Source organism: Chrysemys picta, chromosome 2 (genome assembly GCF_011386835.1).
Source record: "Chrysemys picta bellii isolate R12L10 chromosome 2, ASM1138683v2, whole genome shotgun sequence".
Lineage (NCBI taxonomy): Eukaryota > Metazoa > Chordata > Testudines > Emydidae > Chrysemys > Chrysemys picta.
The window spans coordinates 89,047,599-89,072,870 of record NC_088792.1 but is presented as its reverse complement, the minus strand read 5'-3'; the positions used below and the strand labels follow the sequence as shown (position 1 = coordinate 89,072,870).

Below are 25,272 nucleotides of genomic sequence, written 5' to 3'. Positions count from 1 at the left end.
AAGGGTAATAAAACTGTACGTCAGGCATGTCACTTCTGCACCTCACTTTTTCCATCTACAATTTGAGGGACAATAATGCTTAGGTACCTACCTCACAGATGTGTTGTGAAAACTGATTAGTTAATGATTGTAGAGGGCTTTAAAAATATAAAGTGCTATATGTAAGTGGCTATATATGGTAGGCAGTCAATTGTGGTCATTTCTAAAATTGAAAATAAAGAATATATTACAATGTCTACCACCACATATAAATATTTCTACCATGCCAGAGAGGCTCTCATCTGTGAGGCATGCTCCACTTTGCAGCACAGCAAAGAAATACTTAGTTATTTGCATCATTAGTGTAGCCTGCTGAAATACAGCAATATGATTTATTGATGGCTCACTAATACCTGCAATAAGTAGAGAGAGAAAGCAAATGAGTGTATATGAGAGAGAGAGAAAGAGAGAGAGAGGGAGAGATATCTGCATTGCTAACCTTTAAAAAAGGCGCAGTCCTAATCCATTGATATAGCTCCTGCCACAAGCCATGTTTTTACTCATGATAAAACCCTTTCTTGGCTAACCTGACAGATCACATCAACCTTCTAGTTACAGCAATTAAAATTCTCACCACTTGCATTTGTCTTTCAAACTGAAGGTAAAAATATCGAAATAAACAACAAACACAGCAGCGTATTTTGGGATGAATGCTTAATAATTCAGAATCTCACCACGTCTTTCATGAACACTTAGGGCCACATTCTCTGCTTCTAGCTGCCCTTATGATGCACAAACTAAGTCACTCTAGCAGCACCTTTCCCTACCTTGTCACTTGTTGCCATGTTCCAAATCTATCCCCTCTCTATCCCCTGCAGTTATCCATTTTTAAGGTATGCTCCTTTGTATGAAGTCAAAAACAGTAATTCGCTTATAGCAGACAAACAAGGACACAGCCATTTCTAGAATTTATATTGCAGCTGTATTGACATTAGGCTGCTATACTGAAGTGAAAATAAAAACAAAGAGCCAGCTAACACTGGGATTTTCTCAGGCCACAAGAACAGAGAATACTATGCTGAATATCTGTGCATAATTTTCCCTCCCAAATTGCATTTTATAATCAGTGGACTACTTGCTAAGTAGAGACGTTACATATAAGTGAAGTCAGAAGTGAGACAATACACACTCACATATTTACAGTATATTCTGCTTAAAACAAAGACAATCAGAAGAACTTGTAAGCATCAAGCTTAAAAAAAATCATCTAAAAGCAACACGATTCCTTCTGTGACATGTGAACAGCTCTAATTTAAAAGGACACTGTCAAAAACAATTTTGCATAGTTTGTTTGTTTTGCCAGTATGATTTATACTGATTTTTTTTTTAATTCAGGTTCCCATATTCCTTGAACTGGTGAAACCTCCATTGAGATGCGACATGAACCAGTGAAAGAAGCAGGCATGTTCTCTTGGAAGACACTATCTTCACAGCACCCTGTCAGAGCTGATCCATACATCCCACTGGGAAATTATGGGGTAATATAGTGAACCCAGAAAGAAGGGGAACTGGCTGCAGACAGGACCTAATCAATTTATGTATTTAAGGAGAATGGGGATGAAGCCATAGAAGTTTGACATTTGCGTGTCTTTACCTAGTAATTTTACTCAATTTTATTTGGTAAACTTTGATTCCCAACCCCCACCCCCACCCCCCAGTAAAGCTGGGATTATTTTGCCTCTTTTTGTTTTACTCCCTTTATTGTCTTCCAACATCATTGTTTTTGACAGAAAAAATAGAGTTTCTTCATTAACCTATGTTCCCTTTACTACTTAGTTGGTCAGTGCAGCTAAATATTGAAAGGTCATGCATAACCAGTGGCTTTTGATTGTTTTTAATGTCTTGCTTCCAGAGTTGTTGAACTGACAAAAACAAAAAAACAAATAGATTGACAGATCTGAGCAAGTTTAAGCAATGGCAAATATGAGGCTTAAATTAGTTGAGAGTGTCCATTTAAATCACTGCTCTTCTGCTTGCAAGCATTATAATACTGAACAGAACGAAACCTACACTGCGCACACACAAACATTTCCAGAAACAGGAAAAGGCCATTTAGACCAACATGCCTGCCGTGTTTTGGCTAATCTTCCTTCTACCTTCCTCCTTTTTCACTAGAGCTCTCGATCACCTCCTGCTCCAGAAACCAATCTAGGTATCCCTTGAACTCATTTTACACCCTTTGGTTTAATCATCTTCCGCTACCATCTCCAGCTACACAGTGCAATCTTGCTGCAGTGTCAATGTCAGAGGGGGAGGATACTGTCTGACTACTGATAAAGATATGGCACCAAAGAGGCAATTAAAACAACTACTCACATCTTGTGCAAATATTCTCTCCCTCACTCTCTGATACTCCTCTTCTCTCTCTTCAATTGATTTACTTCGTCTGTCATCTCTAAATGGATGAATTCTGTTTTGCTGAGCAGAAACAAAATCAGGAGGGTTATATAAGTTGAGCTGTTAAAAACTGCAGTTTAGAAACTGTCAGCTAAGAATAATAAATGTTCCCGTAAAAAAAAAAGAAAAAAAAAAAGAAGAAGAAGTACAAAACGGATAGCTTTCAATTCTGAGGGGGAGTGTGAACCACCGTGTTATGCTGGGTACCCTAGGCTCTCAAGCTAGACACTGCTGGAGTGTTCCTAGATCAAGTGGCTGAAATAAGGTTTTGTGCATGACTTTTGTGAGCCTGCAGTCCTGAATCAAGACCTCTTCATCCCATGCCTTTTGCTTCTGACTGATCAGGAAAAGGCAGATTTTTTTTATCTTCCCTACTGGCTGTGGGGAAGGAAGAGGCACAGAATACCTAACCATCCATGAAGCCAAGCAAAAGCATAGGGAAACTAAATGGTAGGAACTGATGATAAAACACTAAGAACCCTAAAAGATTACATCTATCACGATGATGATAAATTATGCTTTCCAGAATATTTTGCACAAGATTTTTAACCCTTTCAGTACCAAGCCTAGCCTTTAATTCAACTTAGTGGGGGAAAAGAGCCATTTAAGCCTTTTAATGATCAACATTTTAGACCACAACAGTACATGAACATAATGGGGGTGGGGGGGAAAAACACCCTTCATGAAACACCTTGCTTGCAATTAGATTTTAACTGCAGCGCTGCTCCTTCTCCCACACAATGTTTTGTGTATATGATCATGCTGCTTGCCTTTGGTCCGCTCCCACATCCATTACTCACTAAACCTTTTTTTCAAAGCCAACTGAGATGCAGTGTAGCTGGGAAAGCTACTACACACAGCTGAAGGTAAAAGGAAAAAAGAAAAATAGTCTCTAATTAGAAGCAGGAGGCAGAGAGGCACTCAATGGCTTTGAGAGATTCACTGGAATCTATCACAGTAATGATAACCTGAATGACAAAGCACACACTGTCTTACCTGTAGGAATTTTCTCAGAAAAGCAATTCCAGTGTTACAACCCCTTTTGATTTTCTTGTTTTGTCATGTATACATTTTGCACTGGATTAAAATGATTTTATGAACACAATGCTTACTTTTAGCAGGGTTTTTTTTTTAAATGCTGAATTTCAGTGGTGTGCAAACACACAGCTCCCTGACACTCTCCTACATGTAATGTATCAGACATGTCTAAGATAACAGTGTTGTGTCACAAGCAACACACGGAAGGGAAAAGTTCTGCCACAATACATGCAAAACAAGCAAATAAGTTACATAGACAATAAAATGTGATTGGGACAAGGGAGGGACAGGAACTAAAAGATTAAACTGCTATTTTTTGGGGGGGGGAGGGAGGGTAGGGAGGATCAAAACTTATTTTAGGATGGTTTCAAAATCAACCTGGCCTCACTATAACATCTTTGAGAGATTTGTCCTCCTTTATGGCTATCTCAGTTATCTTCGGTCCATACTGATATCCAGATCTGTATGTGTGTATACGTGTGGGAGTATATAACTGAAGGATAAAGCTGTAGGGAGTGGAACAACTGCCATAGTCACACAGACATTTGGAAATGCGACTGACAAAGCCTTCCAACCGCTTGGAACCTTTGACATTCCAACCCCCTTTCAACATGCAGCAAGTCCTGTGCCAAGCAAACCACCCATGCAAACCCACACACTGCCACTGCTAAAGCAACCACACTAGGGCTTGATGCTCTCCACTGTATGCCAAAGAGGAGGAGTGGGGTGGGGTGAGGGATGAGGAAAGGTAAGCGGAAGGGGGGAGCAACAACAAAAGAACAACAATAACATCAGTCAGCCCACCTTCGAAACAGAACAAATTTCAGCAACTCTCGAACCGAGAACCAACCTGATTGTCTTCTTTATCAATACTAGAGTTATCTCGCTTCAAGATAAATCGCTTCTGGGATTCTTCACCTTTTTCATCTTTTAAATGTTCAGAAAACCTTTGCTCTGGTCTGCCAGCAAAGTAAAACATATCAATAAAAAAAATCTGCTTCGTTGGGTTTTTTGTTTGTTTGTTTGTTTTAATTCTCGGTGCTCTTTGTTTTTCACAGAGCCACTTAGTGCAAAATTAGTTTATATTTGTTGTGGTTGGGAGATACTGACTACAGCTGTCTGATGAGGTTCTAATGCAGCTAACTGTTATTACTATAAATATCTTTTGTTGTTGTTATGTAGAAAGGCATGTGAATGCAAAGTCTCAGTCATTAAGATACTCAGCCTCATCAACCCCTGTGACTGAAGGACAAGAAAACAAGTTAACATACAATATGTTAATTTGTTCCTTCAGTTGTCCTGACCTCCAGCTAAGCTGCAGCTGAATATAGCTTACCCACATTTATAAACAAGGAAAAACTGATAGAAATATTTTTATAGAACTTCTCACTCCTAATAAATCAAACTGGTAATTGGGGAGGACCTAGTGGTATTTTGTTTAAACAAATAATTATCTAGTGGCTCATAAACGGGGAAATATTTCAGAACAATCACATAGTATTGATTAACCAATTGATTTTAAACTCATCCAGGCTTTTTTTTTTTTAATGGCCAAATACTGCTGGCTAAGAGCTTAACATTTCTAGGTTCAGTAACTGGGAATAACTGCTCTGTATTCTTCTCCACCTGGTATAAAAAGGAAATGCTAAGAAGTGTCTCATGTCCTGGAGCTAACAATTATCAGAATTTGTTTCTTTTAGTGACATTTCATTCTTCCTGATATACTTCATCTTGTGTCTGGTCTTAATGTCCTGCTTTTGAGTTGTCTGCCAAGGCTTCATTATACCATAAATTGGTTAACAAAATAGAAATACATTTTGTGATGTGATGACAGACTGCTAATTCAATAGCATCACAATTCTGGGAATACAAAACTTATCTAAAGAAAGGGGCTCATCTGCCCCTTGGCACACGTGTGTTAATTTTGATAGTGTTAACAGGAAATTTATGTTGGTCAGTGAAGAACAGAGTACTTAGGGATCATACACCGTACAATGATGCACCCAAACTGTGTGCAAAATTCCCATTGACATTAATGGCTGTACCGTGAGGAAACTGGAGACAGAATTTATCTTATCTTGTCTTTTCAAAAATTCAAAAATCAGTACTGTAAAATAATGCCAAAAAATCCTCACAACCTTTTACATTCAAAAATTCTGTTTTAATCCAGATGTACAAATCAACCACCATTTTACTGACACACTGTTCAAACTAACACTCTGCTGATTATAATGCACAGTGTTGGAGTTATACCAGAGAGAAACATAACACATATTTGTGCCACATTACAATTAATTACCAAATGTACAGGAAAAGCTTGTAATGAACTATGGTAAATGCAAAACTCACAAGGTGGTAACTTTCCTGACATGCTTTTATTTATGAATTTACGTGAATTTTGGAGGGCTCCAATAACTTCTGTTCACGGCCTTCATTTTTGTGCAAAGACTGCAATTTGGTTCAGAAAACAGTGACCCGATTTCCAGAGATACTGAGCATCCAATAATTCAACATACCTCTACAGGAGTTGTGGCTAATCAGCACCACTGGAAATTGGGTCCATAACATAGAAAGTTTCAGATTCTCCTGGTGTCCCACTTTGTTCTTTTCTGAAGATTTCTGGAAAGTGCAAAGGTGTGTGCTCACTTGTATAGTTTTCTACTGTAATGGACAGTACAGTGCAGTGATGCTGCTTGTAAAGAGAAAGCCTACCAATGTAAATAGGATATTACAGGTTATATTCTGCCTTCATTCCCATTAATGGGTATTATACTTAAATTGTCAGGAGAAGAAGAGACCCTCAAAAATTCTGCTTTAAAATGAGCAAGTGAAAAAGTTCAGAGGTTAAAAAAATATATAATCTATCTTCCATAAGTGACAGCACAATTAAAGGACAAACAGATAAAACCACTGCATTAGGACTGGAGGGAGGGCCAGTGTGGAGCTTATAGTTGTAAATCTATATTTTGAGTGTTTCAGTTTGTCTGGGGTTTACTGAACAAAAGAAAGAGGGAAAAAACAAATGATCTAATTGTATCAAAGTCAAGAAAATAGACTTTTAAAATCCATTTGGTAAATATCCTCTGTAATTACTGCTTTATACAAATGTCTTATTCATGTAGATTCATACTTTAACATTCTTTTAATTCTGTATTTTTAAATAAAATACCAAAAATGAAGAGACCACCATTATGATGAATTAAGCCGTTGCTAAGTCCACCTCTCCACAGGTCATTTTGGGAAGCATGAGTACAAAATATGATCCCAATCCAGTAACTTCATTTATTTATATATTCATTCATTCATTCTTAAACCCACAAAGAAAATTCAAACAGGTTATTTCCTAAATTAAACAAAAATACAAGGCTGAGATATTGGGCCTTGATCTTGAAAGGGGAACTGTAAGGGCAGATCCCTGTGCACATGTGGCACCTTACTGACTTCAATGGCACTTCATGTACTGCTGCAGGATCTGCCCGTATGGTTCTCCCTGCAACATCGGTGCCTTGGATGCCAGGTTTCAGCCTAGAATGAAAATGCAGAAGTAAGTTAGAAAATAAAGACCAGAACAAGAATTTCCATGAGAAATGCTGAGGGACTACCTTCATCTCCCAACAGAAACATAACATAAAAACCCTGTAAGATTATTTTAAAATGCTTCTACCAATAAAATTATATGTGCTTTGTTAATTGTATAATGGGGCCAAAAGACCCTAACCTAAACCAATCTACAGGTCTCAGTCTTCAATGAAAATGAACTCTTACATAAACACCTGCGTTCAGAAAAGAACATTCACAAAAAGGAAGTCCCTGCCCCAAAGGGCTCACACACTACGTGAACAATATATAGACCAAAGGCCCAGCCCTGCAAGATATGGAATATGGGAATTCTAATGAAAACCAATAAGAGTCCTAGGCACAAAGCTTGCAGGATAAGGCTGCCAATGATCATATGTTATGATTATTTCATTTCATGTTTTATTTACTCAATGGAATCTGGTACATTACTTTAAGAAGTTTTGAGTGAATTCATTGCTCATGAAAGGGAAGGACAGATAACATACCGGTAATTCTGAATCTGAATGTGGGTAGCCATAGCATTAGTACGTTCTGCTAATTCACCTCATTTGGGACCTGAATTGTAACAAACACCTTCCCCTCTTCTTTAAGCTCTCTTATACCTGAGTCATTCTGAAGCACAGCCTTTAAAATGTACCAAACCGTGGGGTGGTTGTGGACACATGGGAATGAATTTTCAGTTGTGGTATAAGCCAACTCAGTTCAAAGAATTACCTCAATTTGTGAATTCACAAATTTGCACACTCCGTTGCTTGCACTTATTCACTACTGCTTGTGAATATTTGGTGTTTTACTTAGCCCCAAGTGATAATGTAAGAAAGTTAACTTCCATTTAAACAAAAAAAGGAAGGGTGAAACACTGACACTGTTTAAATTGATGGGAGTTTTGCAATTTGGGGCTTCAGTGGGACCAAGATTTCTCAGTGGGACCAAGTCCTGATGCGGCAGGTTTAGCCAATTGCGGCCTCCACTGGCCGCGATTCGCCATCCCGGGTCTATGGGGGCGGCGGGAAGTGCTGGCTGCGGCTTCCCGCTGCCCCCATTGGCCCGGGACAGCAAACCGCGGCCAGTGGGGACCGCGATCGGCCGAACCTGCCGCATCAGCAGGTAAATAAACTGGCCTGGCCCACCAGGGTGCTTAGCCTGACGAGCCACGTGCCAAATGTTGCCGACCCCTGTTCCAGCCCTAGTGACTGCAGAGAAAAGCTTGAAAACATGACTCAAACACACCTTAAAGGCTTAGAAATCAACAGACAAATAAAAAAATTAAAATGTATTATTTTATATATATATTTTAACCCAATCATGTTTGTTTTGGGGTCTGACTCATTGCTTGGGGTTTGCAATACTGTAAAGTTGAAGAAAACAAAGAAGTGTACCTATACCTTGTACTACTCCTTGAGGAAATTTGAAAGGTTATTTCTTACTCAGTATTATTTTTCTGTCATTATTCTCTTCTACTGTAAGACCAAATCAGGACAAGCTGAATCTGATGTACAAACAACATATGTACTGTACTGACTAAAATTCTCTAACAAGTTTCCTGTAAATCTATGGAATAATTATTTATCTGTTTCATAGAAGACATTGCTTATTTTTAGCTCCTTGACCTTCAAGACCACATATAGTATAGTATGTAAACAAAAGAATCATTTCCATTCTAAGGGGTAGGAAAGTCTAACCATATGAAGCAAAAGACCAAAAAGAAAAATACATTGAAAATAATTTTTAATGGAAGGTATGGCAGAAAGGGATAGTATGTGTACAGTATATTTTGTTGTAGGTCTATTATCTGTTATGAATTCAGCACATATCAATTAATTTATATAAAGATACAGATATACATATACACAGCGATTTTAGTGTTTAAAGAAAGGCCCAAGATTGACAACAGTGGAAACCGAAGTCCCCTATTTATTCACTTTATAAATAGAGCAGGGACAGTGGAAGCGCTAATTTACCTAAACCACTCTGTTAACGTGTCCTGTGCCTGACCTTAAAAGACCTATCTCACATTGTCAAAGGATAATTCTGGTTCCATAACCATTTATTCGTTGGCATCTACCAAAGATATCAATGCCAACAAGGTTGTTAATTAATGCCAGGTGCGACAGTGTGCGGCATACTGTGCAGTCCTGTCTTTCCTATTGCTCAACAGCCTGCCATATGAGGAGAGATTAATAAGACTGGAACTTTTCAGCTTGGAAAAGAGACGACTAAGGGGGGATATGATAGAGGTCTGTAAAATCATGACTGGTGTAGAGAAAGTAAATAAGGAAGTGTTATTTACTCCTTCTCATAACACAAGAATTAGGGGCCACCAAATGAAATTAATAGTCAGCAGGTTTAACAAACAGACGGAAGTATTTTTTCATACAACACACAGTCATCCTGTGGAACTCCTTGCCAGAGGATGTTGTGAAGGCCAAGACTATAACAGTGTTCAAAAAATAACTAGATAAATTCATGGTGAATAGGTCCATCAATGGCTCTTAGCCAGGATGGGCAGGGATGGTGTCCCTAGCCTCTGTTTGCCAGAAGTTGGGAATGGGTGACGGGATGGATCACATGGTGATTAACCGTTCTGTTCATTCCTGGCCACTGTCAGAAGACAGGATACTGGGTTAGATGAACCATTGGTCTGACCAAGTATGGCTGTTCTTATGTTCTTATCTACTTTTAGTTCTATTCTAATTTTTAAAACTTTCCATAAGGCCATTGTGAAAAATCAAATACAGCAATGCAATTGTGCATTAAAGAAAAAGACTGAAATGTACTAAGCAAATGTCAATTTAAAAGGTCAAAGATATAGTATAATTTGTCTGAACTTGTCAAATTCTATGCAGGCTTGCACTTGTGTTTCCTGGTTACCCTGTACATAAACGTGGCTATATTCTTGTGTTAACATGCATATAAGAAAATCCAAAGACTTGGTTAGGAGATAGAATGTAACGACTATGTTTTCATCAATATGACCCAGCACAGGAGTTAGTGCATCTAATTTAGCAGCTACAGGATCAGTCTAAATGGGTTTACTGCCTTGTCACCTTCCTGCACATTAATTCAATTGATGTTTCCTACAATTGTCAGGTAGATCATTAGAGGTGTATCTTTCCATACAACCTTGTACACAATCCAAGGAGTTTAGGTCTGGACAATTATTGCAACTGTATATTAAATCTAAGGGTTTTTATTAGCCAATGGAATCTTTGACCAGGATGCTACAAATCTACTCAGAAGTGTTTATGTATGATGTGGTTTCAGTTGTTTAATGATGGACCCTTATATAAATTATTTTTGCAGTAGGTCTCCTTCCTTTAAGACCTCAGAATATGAATGCACTGTTTGTAAAGATAATTTTACTGGGCTGGCTCCTCTGCTGGTAGAAATCATCAAAATCAATTTCTACTAGAAGAGGATCTGGCCCAATGTCTGTACTTTGTTTTCTTGACAGTCGCTACTCTTGAAGTACCAGACTGCCCTCTCCTGTGGTAAATCTTTAGGGAAGGGACAAAGGGGTTGGCTGCACTAACACTTTATCATTACTGTGAGATTCCCCGCACAGAAGTCCTCTAAATATTTCTGCCAGTGCAGCAAGCCTGCCTTCTAGCAGAACCCCCCAATCTTCACTGGTGCATTTGCCCTCCCACAACTCCCTGTCAGCACAGCTCCACAGCACTCCCTAGCTATGGCTGCCACCAGGACACCCTAACGCAAAAAGGGCCCCATGGAAAGTGTAATACAGCTTATTGTGGTACTCCATGGCACAGCAGAACACAGCATCCCAGTTTACCACTAGAGTGGACAGAGACAGCTATATAGTGGAAGTGGATGTCAGATGCTGAAGGACAGTACCAAGCTTCTTTCCTGAAGATGAGAGCGGATACTGGAGGAGTGAGTAGGAATTTGCCATGCCTTCCTCAGACAACATGTGACATGGCAGGAAAGAAGGGAAGGAGATAATAGGAAAGAGTAAGGTCCATATGAGTTACTCTCCATCTCCTTTTCTGTAGATGGTCTCAGCTAAACTTTCCCAAATTTTTTTAAAGTTAATAGATTCATAGATTTTAAGATCAGAAGGGACCATTATGATCATCTAGTTTGACCTCTTGCATTACACAGATCATAGAACCTCATTATAACTTCTGGTTGAGCAAGAGCGCGTGTTTGAGAAAGATATCTTGCCTTAATTTAAAGATTTCAAGGGATGGAAAATCCACCTTATCTCTAGAGGTAAATTCCAATGGTTAATTATCCTCATTGTTAAAAATATGTGCCTTATTTCTAATCTGAATTTGTCCAGCTTAAACTTGAACCATTTGATCTTATTGTGCCTTTTTCTGTTGTATTAAAGAGACATCTACTATCAGAAATCTCTTCCCCATGTAGGTACTTTTAAACAATTGATCAAGTTCTCTCTTAACTATCTCTTGAATAAACTAAAGAGAATCAGCTTTTTAAGTCTCAAGTGTGTTATCCAAACCTCAAGTTACTCTTATAGGTTTTTTCTGAACCCTTTCCAATTTTTTTAAACATCCTTTTTGAAGACACCGTATTCCAGTAGTGGTCTCACTAAGGCTGCATCTACACTACAGAGACTATACCAGCATGGCTATGTTGGCATAGCTATCCTGGCATAACCCCATAGTGAATGCAGCCTATGCTGACAAAAGCATCACTTTTCCAAAGGATGGTAGCTAGGTTGACAGAAGCTTTCATCTATTGATATAGCTGTACCTACACTGGAGTTAGGTCAGCAGAGCTATGCTGATCAGGGGTGTGGTTTTTTCCACACCTCTGACAAATGTAGCTAGGTTGATCTAACTTTTAATTAGACCAAGCCTAATTCTGTATACAGAGGTAACACCAACTCCATATATCGTGTTAGCCTGCATAGCTACAGCATTGCACTGGTAGTTCATGTTCCATTATTCAGTTTGAGATACCGGTGAAAGCTCAGGGGATTCTTATTTCTGTGCCCTTGGAGTGCTGAAAAATATACTTATCTGTATTTGCACACAGTTAACACAGGGTCTGAACTGTAGTAATTGTATTACGGAACCAGCCCCCTTCCTCCCCTACTTATTTACACACACACACACACACACACTTATTTTGCAGTTCTCAAACCAAAAAAAAAAAAATAGAGTTCCTCATCATAACTCCAAAATTGGCTACTGATATTTTCCCTGTACACCTCTGAGATTACTTTGAACATGAGCCTGAAATCCTTAGACAAGACTCCCACTGGAGAGAAGAGACTTTTGCCTGAGTAAATACTGCATAATGAGGCCCATTTTCAGGAGGGAGTAAACTTGGAGACGGTGGGTAAGCTCCTCCATGTGGGAGGAGAAAGATGTATAGAATGGTGGTAGTATCATCAAGCTGTTATGTAAGTTTTCTGTTGTGAAACCAGCATCTCTTCTTCCATCAGTGAATTGAGTAATAAGCTTTAACATTACTGTGCAATTAATCACACAGAACATAAGAATACATATCAAAACAAATTCTACCATCATTTATGCTGGTTTTAATCTGGAGTAACTCCAGCCATTGTAATGGAGTTATTCTTGATTTACACCAGTAAAAAGATAGCAGAATTTACCCCTAAGGATTACGTTCTGTTTTGGATCTATCCAGAGAACTCCCCATTGCTTACAAATCTAGGGATATACAGTCCTTCAATTTCAAAGTCAACAATTGGAAGTTGTAAGAAAACAAAGCCCTCATAACTATGTTAAGGAGGTAGCCTCTGTATAATCAGATTGTATTTTTGCTGCAAAATTGCAGCTTTTGAACACAGTTTGTGAAAGAGTAACAATTACCAGTAGCCTCAGTAAAGTAGGTTTCTTTGTTAGACAGCTCATGTCCAGAAATATCGAAACATAATTTCATAAAAATCTGTTCAGACAGACATTCTTAATAGTTGGGTTAAGAGCGTGGAATTATTTTGACTATGGAAATATTTATCAGTTTTGTTTTTAAAGTGCATTTACACTTAAAAAAAAAAAAAGATGCTGGAAGTTAACTCTGAAATGAAAGAAGATTGGTTAAGAAATCCAAATACAGACATCATACTGAAAGGACAAATGAAAAAGACAAGCATGAACTTTGGATGTTATAGTACTAGAGACTTACACATTCGGTCAGCAAAGCACACAAACATTCTGGAATTCTAAAGCTTGCCTTACATCCATACAGTACATACATGCTTATTACAAGGCATACATTTCCAACAGTAAGGTGACACACAGCTTGTCACCAGTTGCTTTCAAAAGAGGCAACAAACCCACCTTGTGCAGAAAAGATGGTTTAGCACTACAGTGTCTTAGGTAGGCCAGAGTGCATAACATATCACAGAAAATGCTGAAATAAGGATGTGGTCGGAGAAGTCATCCACAAACATCTCTGCACTGTGTGAAACTCTTGTAAAAATTACAATCCATTTTACATTTGCAATGGGAGGTTAAAATAAATGTATTGGATGGGCTACAGCACATTAATCCTCCTAAAATGAATAAATCTTGGAATGACAGGCAGCTAGGGCAAGAGTGGTAGGAGAGTGCACAAGGATACATTAGAGTGGATGCAGGATCAGCAGTCTGCAAGCAAATGGAGCAATTGGCAACATGGTGTTATCCAAATATACCAATAGAAGGGTAATAATATAAGGAGATGGGATAAGTGCTGTTGCAGAGTAGATTCAAAGGAGTTGTGCAGATTTAGGGCATTGTTTTTCGGGTGTTCAAATGATTTTACTGCATTTTTCCATTATTTGTACTTCTCTTTAATTAAACCAGCTGCTCAGGCCAACATCACATTGACCTCTGTTTTGAGGCACAGTAGTTCTCCTTACTTGCACTGTGAATATCTACTGTATCTGCCGACCCTGCTTTATATTTATGCTGGAGGACACCATAAGTCTCTATAGAACAGGAGTATTAAACTCATGTAAGTTTTACTGTCTCTGTGCTTTCCCCTTTGAACTAAAACTCTATTGTATATGGTGCAGAAACCATTTTTGCCTCCAAATCAAGATTTTCAAATATGAAGGCATGTAAATATTTTGTGAATTTCAGCATTTGGAGATGGTGGAATATTTATCAATTAAACAAGTCACAGCTGAATGATACAAGGCTAAATTCCACGCCTAACTAGGACGGGGCATCTATTGTAATGGAAGCATGCAGCTATCTAAAGTTTACAGTCCTCAAATACAGGAGCCTAAAATCAGGACCTGAAATCCATATTTAGGCACCTGGGAGCTGCAGTTCAACTGATCTTGAAAATCAGACAGGTGCCTAAATATGGAGTTAATCCTGTTTTCTAAAATCTTAGCCTTAATGTCACACGATGACCAATGGGGGATTTCTGTTCTCCTATCATGTAATTCATTTTATTAAGACTTAGAGCACTACACAGTTATACCATCACAACTTAACATACCACAAAGCCACTTAAAAAGGTGTTTAAAGTATCTGAAGGCCAATGACACATTATTAGACTATTTTACAGTATGAGTCACCACATTTCTGGCATGGTGACACTTCAACAGCAAAAATCATTACAAAGCCTACCTTTGCCAGACATTACCACAAGGTTTCTGCTGATAGCTTCTGCTCTCTAGTAAAGGGAAAGCCAATCCCAATGCTAACTTGTTAATGGTAAGGACTGTAATTTTTTACTCAGCATCCAACCAGAACTCCTTTCTCTTCATACATTCTTTATTTACCATAAAAGTAATTAAAATATAAAAGCTAAAAATGTAGTTCTGTATTTGGCGTTACCCCGTGATAGTTTACAAGGTGAACAAGAGTGGATTCTAACAAATGGTGTTAATTTATCCCACACGAAAGCTAAACATCTCCAAGGTCCTTCTGCTGGAGATTTGTCCACAATGGCTTCACCTGGAGGGTGGGCTATGCCCCCTCTGCACCCCAACCAGCCTGCGGAGCTGGCTCTGGACTGTTGGTATTGGGAAATCAGCAAATAGCCAGGGCCCATTCATACAGAGGCCTTGTCCTGCCAAAGTTTTCACCCCATTACTTCATCTAGTCTGACCATGTCACAGGCCATTACAGTTCCACTCATATTAAGCCCAATAACTTTTGTTTGGCTAAAGCATAACTTGTATTTGGCTAAATCATATCTTCCATTAAGGCCTCCTTCCAGCCTCAAAGACATCAAAAGATGGAGAATCCATCATTTCCCCTGGTGAAGGAAAGTTACTCATTGAGCATTTTGCCTGAGTAAAGACTTCAAGGTTTGGCCCAATACAGTTAGGGTAAAGCATTGATCTCTGGATTCAGCCTATGTGGACCCCAGATACAGTGGAGCTTGTGCAGCTCTGCAAAAGGATTGCTGGATGAAATGCAGGGGATTCAGAGATTATAAAGCCAGAAGAGACCAGTGTGATAATCCAGTCTGACATCCTGCATAACAAAGGCCATAGAACATCCCTGAAATTAATTCCCGTTTGAACTACAACATAAATTTTAGAAAACATCCAATCCTGATTTAACAATTGCTAGCGATGAAAAAGCCACCACAAACCTTGGTAAGTTGTTCCAATGGGTTATTACTCTCATTGTTAAAAATTTGCACCTTATTTCCAGTCCAAAATTTGTCTACCTTCAACTTCCAGCCACTGGATCTTGTTCTACCTTTCCACACTGGACTGAAGAGTCCATTATTAAGTATTTGTTCCCCCATGTAGGTACTTGCAGACTGTGATCAAGCCACCCCCTAACCTCCTCTTTGTCACGCTACCTAGATTGACCTTCTTGAGTCTATCACTATAAGACATGTTTTCTAATCTTTTACTCATTTTCATGGCTCTTGTCTGAATTCTCACCAATTTATCAATTGCCTTCGTAAATTGTGGACACCAGAACTGGACACAGTATTCCATCAGCAGTCACATCAGTGGCAAATACAGAGGCAATATGTCTTCCCTTTTCCTATTCAATATTCCCGTTTATATATTCAAGGATTGCATTCGTTCCTTTGGCCACAGTGTCACACTGGGAGCTCATGTTCCACTGATTATCCACCTTGACTCCCAAAGTCTATTTCAGAGTCATACCCTATATGCCACGGGACTTAGTTCTGTGCCCCCGGCAGCGCACAGCAGGGAGTGCGGTTTGGGCAGGACAGGCTAAAGAGGAGCAGCAACAGGATCTGCTGCTCCATGGAGCCACCTGCCATTGGCTTGTAAATAACAAGGTTTCAGTATAAGTAGCTGCAAAGCGATTCTGCTGCCAGCGTGACCAGGCACTGGGGGAGGCAGGTAATGATTCAGCACCTGTAGAACACTCTTTTCCCTCCCACCCCTCTGGATTGGATTTAACCCTTAATATTTACAATTTCTACCATTTTGTGCAGCTTCAATTTAGTTCCAGCTAATGGAGGCTCAAATGGGGTAGCACAGCTTATTACAAAATACATTAATATTCAAGGTTAGGTATGTATCATACCTTATAAACAGCTGAACATTAGGATGTTGCATAACCGCAAATAAATACTTCAAATGACATTCCTTATCTAACTAATGAATTCAAGAATTAAATAGGAGAGAAAAAAAATATTAATCAAAGATCTGAAAATCACCAATAATGGCAGCATACTTCCCAAAAGCTGACTGGCTAATGTGGAGACCATTAGTTCTCTAGAAATGCCCTGTACATGAAGATAAAAACAGTGTTACATAATAAATTCATGTGCTTAGTTCCACTTCAGGCCATGAATAATTTCTCCATCATTAGACAGCCATCAGAAGCCAATTCCCAAATAGCCTTTGGCTTGGATGGTGGAGCTACCTGTTAGTAATCTAGCAATTTCCATGTGACAAACCTCCAAGTCTGCCATGTGAACACAGGAGCACGGTTCCCCTTTGCCTATAGTGCAGAAGTAAGGATTGCTCACAGGAAGCATTTTTCTCATGCCTGGTGTATCACATCGTAGAGATGCACCATGCATTCAGACTTCATAACTCCAGAATGGAGAGGGATCCACCCACTGATTGAGGTACCCACTTTTGAAAATGGACTCCTGCATTTAAGGAAATTACTCCACCCATTACTGAATCAGAGTGGGAGTAGGAAATGCAGAGGCCATTTTGGACCTCCAGTTCTACAGTACCGTGACATGAAAGTGCAGCGGGATTTAAACTGGAAAAATGTCATTATCTGAGCTGGGATTTGGCTAACCACTACTTTTCCAGACACAGGCAAAAACTCTACTTTTACCAAGAATGCCACGATCTTTTTAATAACCACAAATAGTAATCATAGCAAGTCTGAGGAGTTTGACTCATCCAAAAGACACCACGTCACAAGAAGAGCACCCCCTAACACCACACCAGGGCAGTGGTTAATTACTGATTCAAGGAAGAGAGTGTCCCATCTTCCAAATTTGACCACGCATCTACACAATTCCGAGTTCATGACAAGCTTAAGCAGTGTGACTGCAAGGATTAACAACAGACTAATACTGTAGGTGTCCTTTGATTTATGTTTAACTAATACTTCATTACAATATAAAACAGCTATAAAATACATGTCCACCTCAATTACAAATTAGTTTAGATAAATTATATTAGACTGAAAATTAATAATGGAACCACTAGAAATGGTTCATTAACCCCAATGTCTCATTTACAGGAAAATTCTGTCCTTGGATGCATGTACATAGCTCTCACTGACTGGAATAAAAATTGCACATCGTAGGGCCAAATTTAGCTCAACACACAGTTGACAAACCCTTTTTCTTTGTACGTCTTCCTTGCAAGAATGGATGCAAGACTGAAATAAGAGATAGTCTGTTGTGAAAAGCAGTCCCAGTTCAAATATCATTAAGTTAAAAAAAAGTCAAGAACAGTTTCAAGAAAAATTACATATGTAGTTTCTTCTCCTAAATTGTATTGTATGAAGGTTTCACATTACAGTGTGTAACAGTATTCAGTCAAAAACAAGTAATGTAATAACAAAAACTAATGCCTACAGTATAATACATAATGTAGTGCTGAAATCCATGACGTGTTTATTAGCTTAGTCTGTGCATTTTTTAAGGAACTGGGCATTAGGAGTTATTTGCCTCAGTTTCCCCATCTGTTAAATAAGGATAATGATACTGCTCCTCCTCTGCAAAGTGCTTCAAGCTTTTCGGATAAAGAGCACTAAATATTTTTATTATTACTCACGAGTCCCCTACTGAGACAAATTACACTTCAAAGTCACTAATAGTCATACTTTTCACCAAGTCCCTGATGATTGTACGGAAAATGTCTATGAAATAAATTCCATTTATTGATTCAAAGCGACAGCATGAAGAAGACTCAATGTTGTAAACATTACATTTGTTGTCTTTATTGTTTTATTGATTTTCATCCTATTATTGTTGGGACCATAATATGAGAGCTTTATGTATTAATAAATATTAAAATAAAAAGGAATCATCTCAGCCAATGAGGTAACAAGGACACTATTATTTCTCAGCTATGTCATTCCCTTGAATTCTAGTTGTGGATGTCTGATAGGCATAATCACTGCACAGATATGTCTCAATACCAGTGTAGCATGTGAGTCCTAATTGGGCAACAATGACTGTTGGTCAGAATGCAGGGATTTGCTTTATCGCAGTATAATTATATCTCAGTAATAAAATAGAGTCAAAATATAGCCAACACTGGAAAGAGAAATTCTTGCAATGGGAGACTTTGTATGAAACTAAAATAAATTGGTTCATAGTTCCTTGAAGTTACAAATCTCGGCCTACAGTACCTCAGACACCACACAAAATGAGAGAGAGAGAGAGAGAGAGAGAGAGAGAGAGAGATGTTTGCATGTATATCCTCCTAGATCATGGGTCATATTACAGTGAGTCTAACTCATGAGATCACTGCCTTGATCGTGTTCTACTTACAATAGAGACAATATGATTTTTTTTTAAAGATAGGTGCAACAAAAAGTTTGCAGAGTTAATTGTGCTGTATTCCAACAAAACAATGTTCACGCCTTGTCATTGCGGTTTACTCATAACTAACAAGACATGAGCATTCACTTACACAAATATAAGATTACAGAATATATACCTAGCTAAAAAAGAGCTGCAAACATTTTTGTTTGTGTCAACTTACTTCTAACCTCCCCCCTTCCCCCCCCCCCCCCCCGGCAAATGCATTCTTAAAGAAACAAAAATCAGTCAAGGGGAAAAGGCACATTTTGATATATACCCTGGAAGTCATAACTTGTGGTTACTGAGCCTATAATGTAACCAATCCCACCATTTCGGTACAAAACTAGTATCTTTTAAATCCCAATATGTTTGGCATGCCTGGATGCAGGGGTGGGGGGATCTCCATTAAGAGCTAACCCATGTTGTTGAAATTGCCTGCTTTCACTGATTGCCATTTTATAGGGATGTCTTAAAGATTCTATACTATTTGCAAGAGCCATATCACAATAAAGGTTTCCAAATAAATAAATAAATAAATAAATAAAGCTCCATGTATCTATATAGACACAAAGAATGTCTTTAAATGCAAAGCATATATAAAAAGCCTACTGAGGGCTTTTCTATTTTTTGCAGGTGGGTTAGGAATGGGCAATGTCATGACTGTATTTGTGACTCAAGCCACTCAGACACAGAGAAAATAGATGGTTAGAATATCCTACAATACCTTTTTAGTTATGGCACAGATAGTACGTATTGTACAGTATGTATCATTTTGCTGACACAGCGTTTAAAAAGAAACTCTTGCTGTATATATTTCATATGTTAATACTACTCCAAGTTTTGGATGTATACTGAAGACACCAAAAACCTTCCAACAGGGCTACTGTAACATAGCATTTCTATAGCAGCAGAGTTAAATAATATTTATAGAACAAAATAGCAATAGGCTGCTTTACTACAAAGGTTAGAAGGTATGCAACACTGAAAAGGGTTTACAAAATCATAAGTCTTAAGATTCACAAGATATGTGCCCTTTGGTAAGCTCTCCAAATGCACAAGACACTTTCTAAACATAATCACTGTATTTTATTCACACCCTATGTCCTGAATGCTGAGTAACTCTGCTGTATGTATGTGCAGGTATGTATGCAGCTGTGTGTGTGCATCCGTAAAAACATATTTTGCACCCACCACATGTGAGGATATCCATATGGCAAATTGCAAAGCCAAATTAAAATCTGTACTTATCAAGCACCTTTAAACACATCACCTGCATTCTCCCCACTTATCTATCTCCACTGAGATAATCAGTCTAAATATACAGACAGAGATATGTACAAGTACTGACAACAGCTGCAAGGCTCTCTTATCTATTTCTATTTTTTTAAATGTGGCATGTACAGAATAAAGAGGTGGCACATGCAGTTTTTGTTGGCACTCATTTGGAATATCCTGCATAATACATTGTCTCCATTTCAAATGTATGCTTTTATCATACTGCACTGTCATGTGTTCACATTACATTTTGGTATAGCTTTAGATAGATGATAGACTGACACAGATGACAGACAAATATACATACAATGGAGTCACTATAGCGATATCACACTTAGAGTAAGATATTCCATACTAAGCAACATTGTGACCATCTCCATCTAACGTTCGGAAAAACTTCTGTTCTGCATAATATTTCTCACATGCACTACTTGTCCAAAGGTAGTTTTTTGGAAAGTTTTTAGATTTTAATTGGACAGGCCATTTTTAACTTTTTTTAAATCCAGTCATAATTCAAAGCATTAATGTAGAATATTAAAATGTTTTAATCCACTACTCCTTTATCAGAACTAGTGCACTCAACTAGTTTTATCAAGTTTGGATGCAAGAACATTTAGTTATAAGAAATGATCTCTCTATGCACATTAAAATTTCCATGAGAAATTTGACTAATCGACGCTTTTCTTCTTCTTCTGTATGTCCTTCTGCATTACAAAGATAGCCTTCAAAATGTCAGATGATAACTAAGGTCCAAACCTCCATTAGGGTCTACTAGCTTGGACTTCAATGGAATGCTGCTGACGCTCAGGAATACACAGCAGACAATTCAAATCCCAAAGAGAATTGGGTGCTAGGAATATATATTTGCCACTATAATTAAAAAAAAAAAAAAAAGGCAGCACAGGTTGCGCAGGAAGCAGCAGAATATTCACACACACACACACAAAAAAAATCACATTTTCCCCTGAACTCACACTATTGTAGCTGCCCCCTGAGGCAGGCACCTTCATAGAATCATAGAATATCAGGGTTGGAAGGGACCTCAGGAGGTCATCTAGTCCAACCCCCTGCTCAAAGCAGGACCAATCCCCAATTAAATCATCGCAGCCAGGGCTTTGTCAAGCCTGACCTTAAAAACCTCTAAGGAAGGAGATTCCACCACCTCCCTAGGTAACCCATTCCAGTGCTTCACCATCCTCCTAGTGAAAAAGTTTTTCCTAATATCCAACCTAAACCTCCCCCACTGCAACTTGAGACCATTACTCCTTGTTCTGTTCATACACACACTCTCTCTCTCTCACACTCACACACCTTACAGTGGGCCAGGTGATAAATTTATGTTATGCTTCAGAGGAAGGTAGAAAACTCCAGAGTGTACAAGTATGGAACACATTGCCCAAAGTTTCTTCTCAACCCCAAGTAATTGGTGGATGGTTTATGCCCATAAGCATGAAGGTTTCTATCCCATTAAATCTCAACTGGTCCACTAAGAGGCAGAAGATAAGGATGCGATCATACCACTCTATCAGAATGTTCACCCCACCGGTACATGCTGGTAGAATCCTCATTCCCCTCTTGTGGGGACCAGGCAGCGGCAGAATAGTCACACAAACCCTCATTCAGCAAGATGAGTAAGCAGTAGCACCTTCACCCACAGCAATGACTTTCCATCAAACCCACCCACCCACACTCACAAACACATGATAGCAAAAGATTTTTTTTTAAAAGGTAATAGAATCTGTGAATTCTGGAAGTACTTATGACAAGCTTTCTTCCCTATTCATTGTGTCAGGCTGTGGTGCTTTGGGATTCAGAATGTGCTACCAAATGAGCATGTGAAAAGAGGAAGAAGCAGCAGCACATTACTCCAGAGCTCCAGCTTCCTTTGACATGCATAGCTTTTGGACTTTCTGGACTTTAGGTTAGCCCTTCTCTATCATATATGAACTTACATATATAATATAGTCAACATTTATTTAGGTTTAAACTACAATTAACATGAACCACACTAAGCAATTTTTCCATCACTTTCAGAAATGCTTCTGTTCTGGATGCTTTACATTGGGTAGTTAATAGAGTCAGAAGGTTCCAAGAACTGAGTTCTAGTTCTGAGCCATGTAAAACTCTTCCCTCTGAGAACACTAGGTTCTAACATATACAATATTGGGATCTTTAAAAATCCTGGACTCTGCAGAATTTATTACTATTGTAACTATTGCGGGTTATGCCAATGGAGCTAATGACTTTACTGAAACCTGGAATATGGAGCTTATGGCAACTACAAACACTGAAGGCAATACTGGTGAAGCTTATAACTAGGGTCAATGGAAATCCTCATGGGTTGAATGTCCAGGCATTCAGTGAGTATTATCAGCTGTAAATTACTTCTCCTCTGTGCTGACTCTGGCCAGTAAAAAGACGGGACAATAAAGGCTCTATCCAATCCTCACCATCTTCCCACCCATTTATTCTGGGATGGGAGTAAGTGGACTGGTAGCCCTGCTTATCCCTGTGCAGTCAGACCTAAGGTCTAGGTAGCCCTATGGAAGGATTCAAGGGCTGTCCTTACTCTCTCTTGCTTGTTGATTGTGTAGCCCATGTCACAATCTAACGCAAAGGGTTTGATCCTGCTCCCATGAAAATCCTATGAGAAACTTCCAGTTGATAATGGCTACATAGATGGCCAATAGGGACTTCCAATATCCATTTTATTAATTTATATCTTATTCATATTTAAAAGAACATTTAACTGATTCAAAACCATCTATCTGTTCATACAGCTAATCTGCGTAGCTGCTTGTTTGCTATTACTGTTAAGTTTGTTTTTACGTCATTCTAAATTTGCAGTTTTTTCATTTAAAAATAATTGTGGGAATACTATTCCTCTACAATAACTAAAATGATTTCAGTTTATATAGAGATCCCCCACTTTTTCATTATTTTTTTAAATCAGATATGGTGTAATTCCTTCCTTCCTACTCCACACAAACTAATCATGCATCCTGTTTCTCCTGATAATAAAATCCCAGACTCAGTCAGAAAAAGAAATTTTAGATGTCTCCTGCATCTGGGAAATTAAAAAAAAAAAAAGACATTTATAAAGCCTCATTTTAGAACTGTATCTTAAAATATTATAAATATACTACATGCTGCATGGTAGAATAATGTGTCTTTAGGGTTAGGCTATCCCCCTCCTTAAATAACTATTTAAAAGAACAAAAACAAACAAAATTCAGTTTTACTTAGTGCTAATGAAAGAAACTAGACTGTGACAATGCAGATGGCTGGAAATTTCCGTTTCTCTGTGGAACAAGTACACTATGGACAGTGGCAGGACAAATTTTCCCACATGGTTCTATCTATGTGCCTTAACTATGACCTGCAGGGAGCACCTCCAGAGTAAAAAGGGTACTTCAGTCTGCAAGACCATTCAGTGTTTGGCCTCTCTGCTCAGCCTGCCAGCAAAGATGTCAATTAGTGCCAGTTGCGACGCTGGCTTTGTAAGCAATTTAAATGATTCTCCTTGTCTCTCCCACTAGGCCATGAGCCACAATATCCAATGTGAAATCACTCAGACTTTTCACCTAAGCTGTCATATAAACTTTAGACCACTGTTTGGAATTCAATTCCTGTCGAGAGTGTGCTTTGCAAGGCAATATAAAGCAGCTCTAGTGCCACTGGTCTGCAAGGTGCATGTCAAAGCAACCAATTGAGCCCAAAGCACAAAAAATACCGTCAATGCCAGCCAGAAAGAGAACTAAGCTGTGAGCGAGATTCTACTGCTCTTGTTGCACTGTGGAGTTCGTGTATATGTGAGAAGAAAAGGACAACTGGAAACAAATAGGAATGAATAAAACCAATGAAAATGTAAGGTTTTTAGGGGCTGCTCCAAATTTTTCTTAATTGAATGACAGTAGTGGTATGCCGGATCTCTCTCTCCTCTGACTCCCATACACACACATAAACATATGCCCCCCAACACACACACATACACGTGTGCACACGCACAAATGCAGGTAAGCTGGAAAGGGAGATCTTATATGAGAGTGAGGGCGCTAAAAGCAGGCCCTGAGAAGCCTGTAGTACTTGAATAGTGTGCGATAAAAAAAGTGATTCTGATGAAATGGTGTCTAGCAAAGACCTACATAAATTGTAATTTTGTTATTTCTTATTCTCTGCAACTAAATCTGTGTACATTTCCTTTACCCCAGGGGTGGGCAAACTACGGCCTGTGGGCCGCATCCGGCCTGACAATCATATTAATCCGGTCTTCGAGCTCCCTGTGGGGAGTGGGGTCTAGGGCTTGGCCTGCTCCAGCCGGGGAGCAGGTCAGGGGCCGCTCTGTGCGGCTCCCGGAAGCAGTGGCATGTCCCCGCTCCAGCTTCTATGAGTAGGGGCAGCCAGAGCACTCCGCTCTGCACACTGCCCCCACCCCAAGCGCCGCCCCTGCAGCTCCCATTGGCCGGGAACTGCGGCCAATGGGAGCTGTGGGGGCAGCGCCTGCTGACAGGGCAGCACGCAGAGCCGCTTGGATGCGCCTCTGCGTAGGAGCCAGATGGGGGACATGCCGCTGCTTCCGGAAGCTGCTTAAGGTAGGCACAGCCCAGAGCCTGCACCCCTGAGCCGCCCCCACCACTCCAACCCCCTGCCCCAGCCCTGATCCCCCTCCCGCCCTCCAAACCCCTCGGTCCCAGCCCAAAGCCCCCTCCTGCACCCCAAACTCCTCATCCCTAGCTCCACCCCAGAGCCTGCACCCCCAGTCAGTGCCCTCACTCCCTACACCAGCCTGGAGCCCCCTCCCACACCCTGAACTCCTCATTTCTGGCCCCACCCCAGAGCCCACACCCCCAGCCAGAGCCCTCACCCCCTCCCATACCCCAACACCAATTTTGAGAGCATTCATGGCCCGCCATACAATTTCCATACCTAGATGTGGCCTTCGGGCCAAAAATTTTGCCCACCCCACTTTACCCACTGACTATCTAAGTC

The 25,272-nt window shown here is 39.4% G+C and overlaps 1 protein-coding gene across 27 annotated transcripts in view; it reads right to left on the bottom strand.

Annotated features, from left to right (window-relative positions):
- Positions 1–25,272, bottom strand: part of ARPP21 (cAMP regulated phosphoprotein 21) — a 267,880-nt gene that overhangs the window by 112,501 nt on the left and 130,107 nt on the right. For 13 of the 27 annotated variants that reach the window (XM_065583668.1, XM_065583670.1, XM_065583673.1 and 10 more), the window contains exon 10: positions 4,325–4,433. The exons of 3 other annotated variants lie outside the window; for them this stretch is intronic. In XM_065583668.1, the coding sequence (XP_065439740.1) occupies positions 4,325–4,433 (109 nt within the window). Of the gene's footprint in view, positions 1–2,355; positions 2,458–4,324; positions 4,434–25,272 lie in introns of all 27 variants that reach the window. 11 more of the 27 variants (XM_042860290.2, XM_005302670.5, XM_005302675.5 and 8 more) reach the window with 1 other exon arrangement.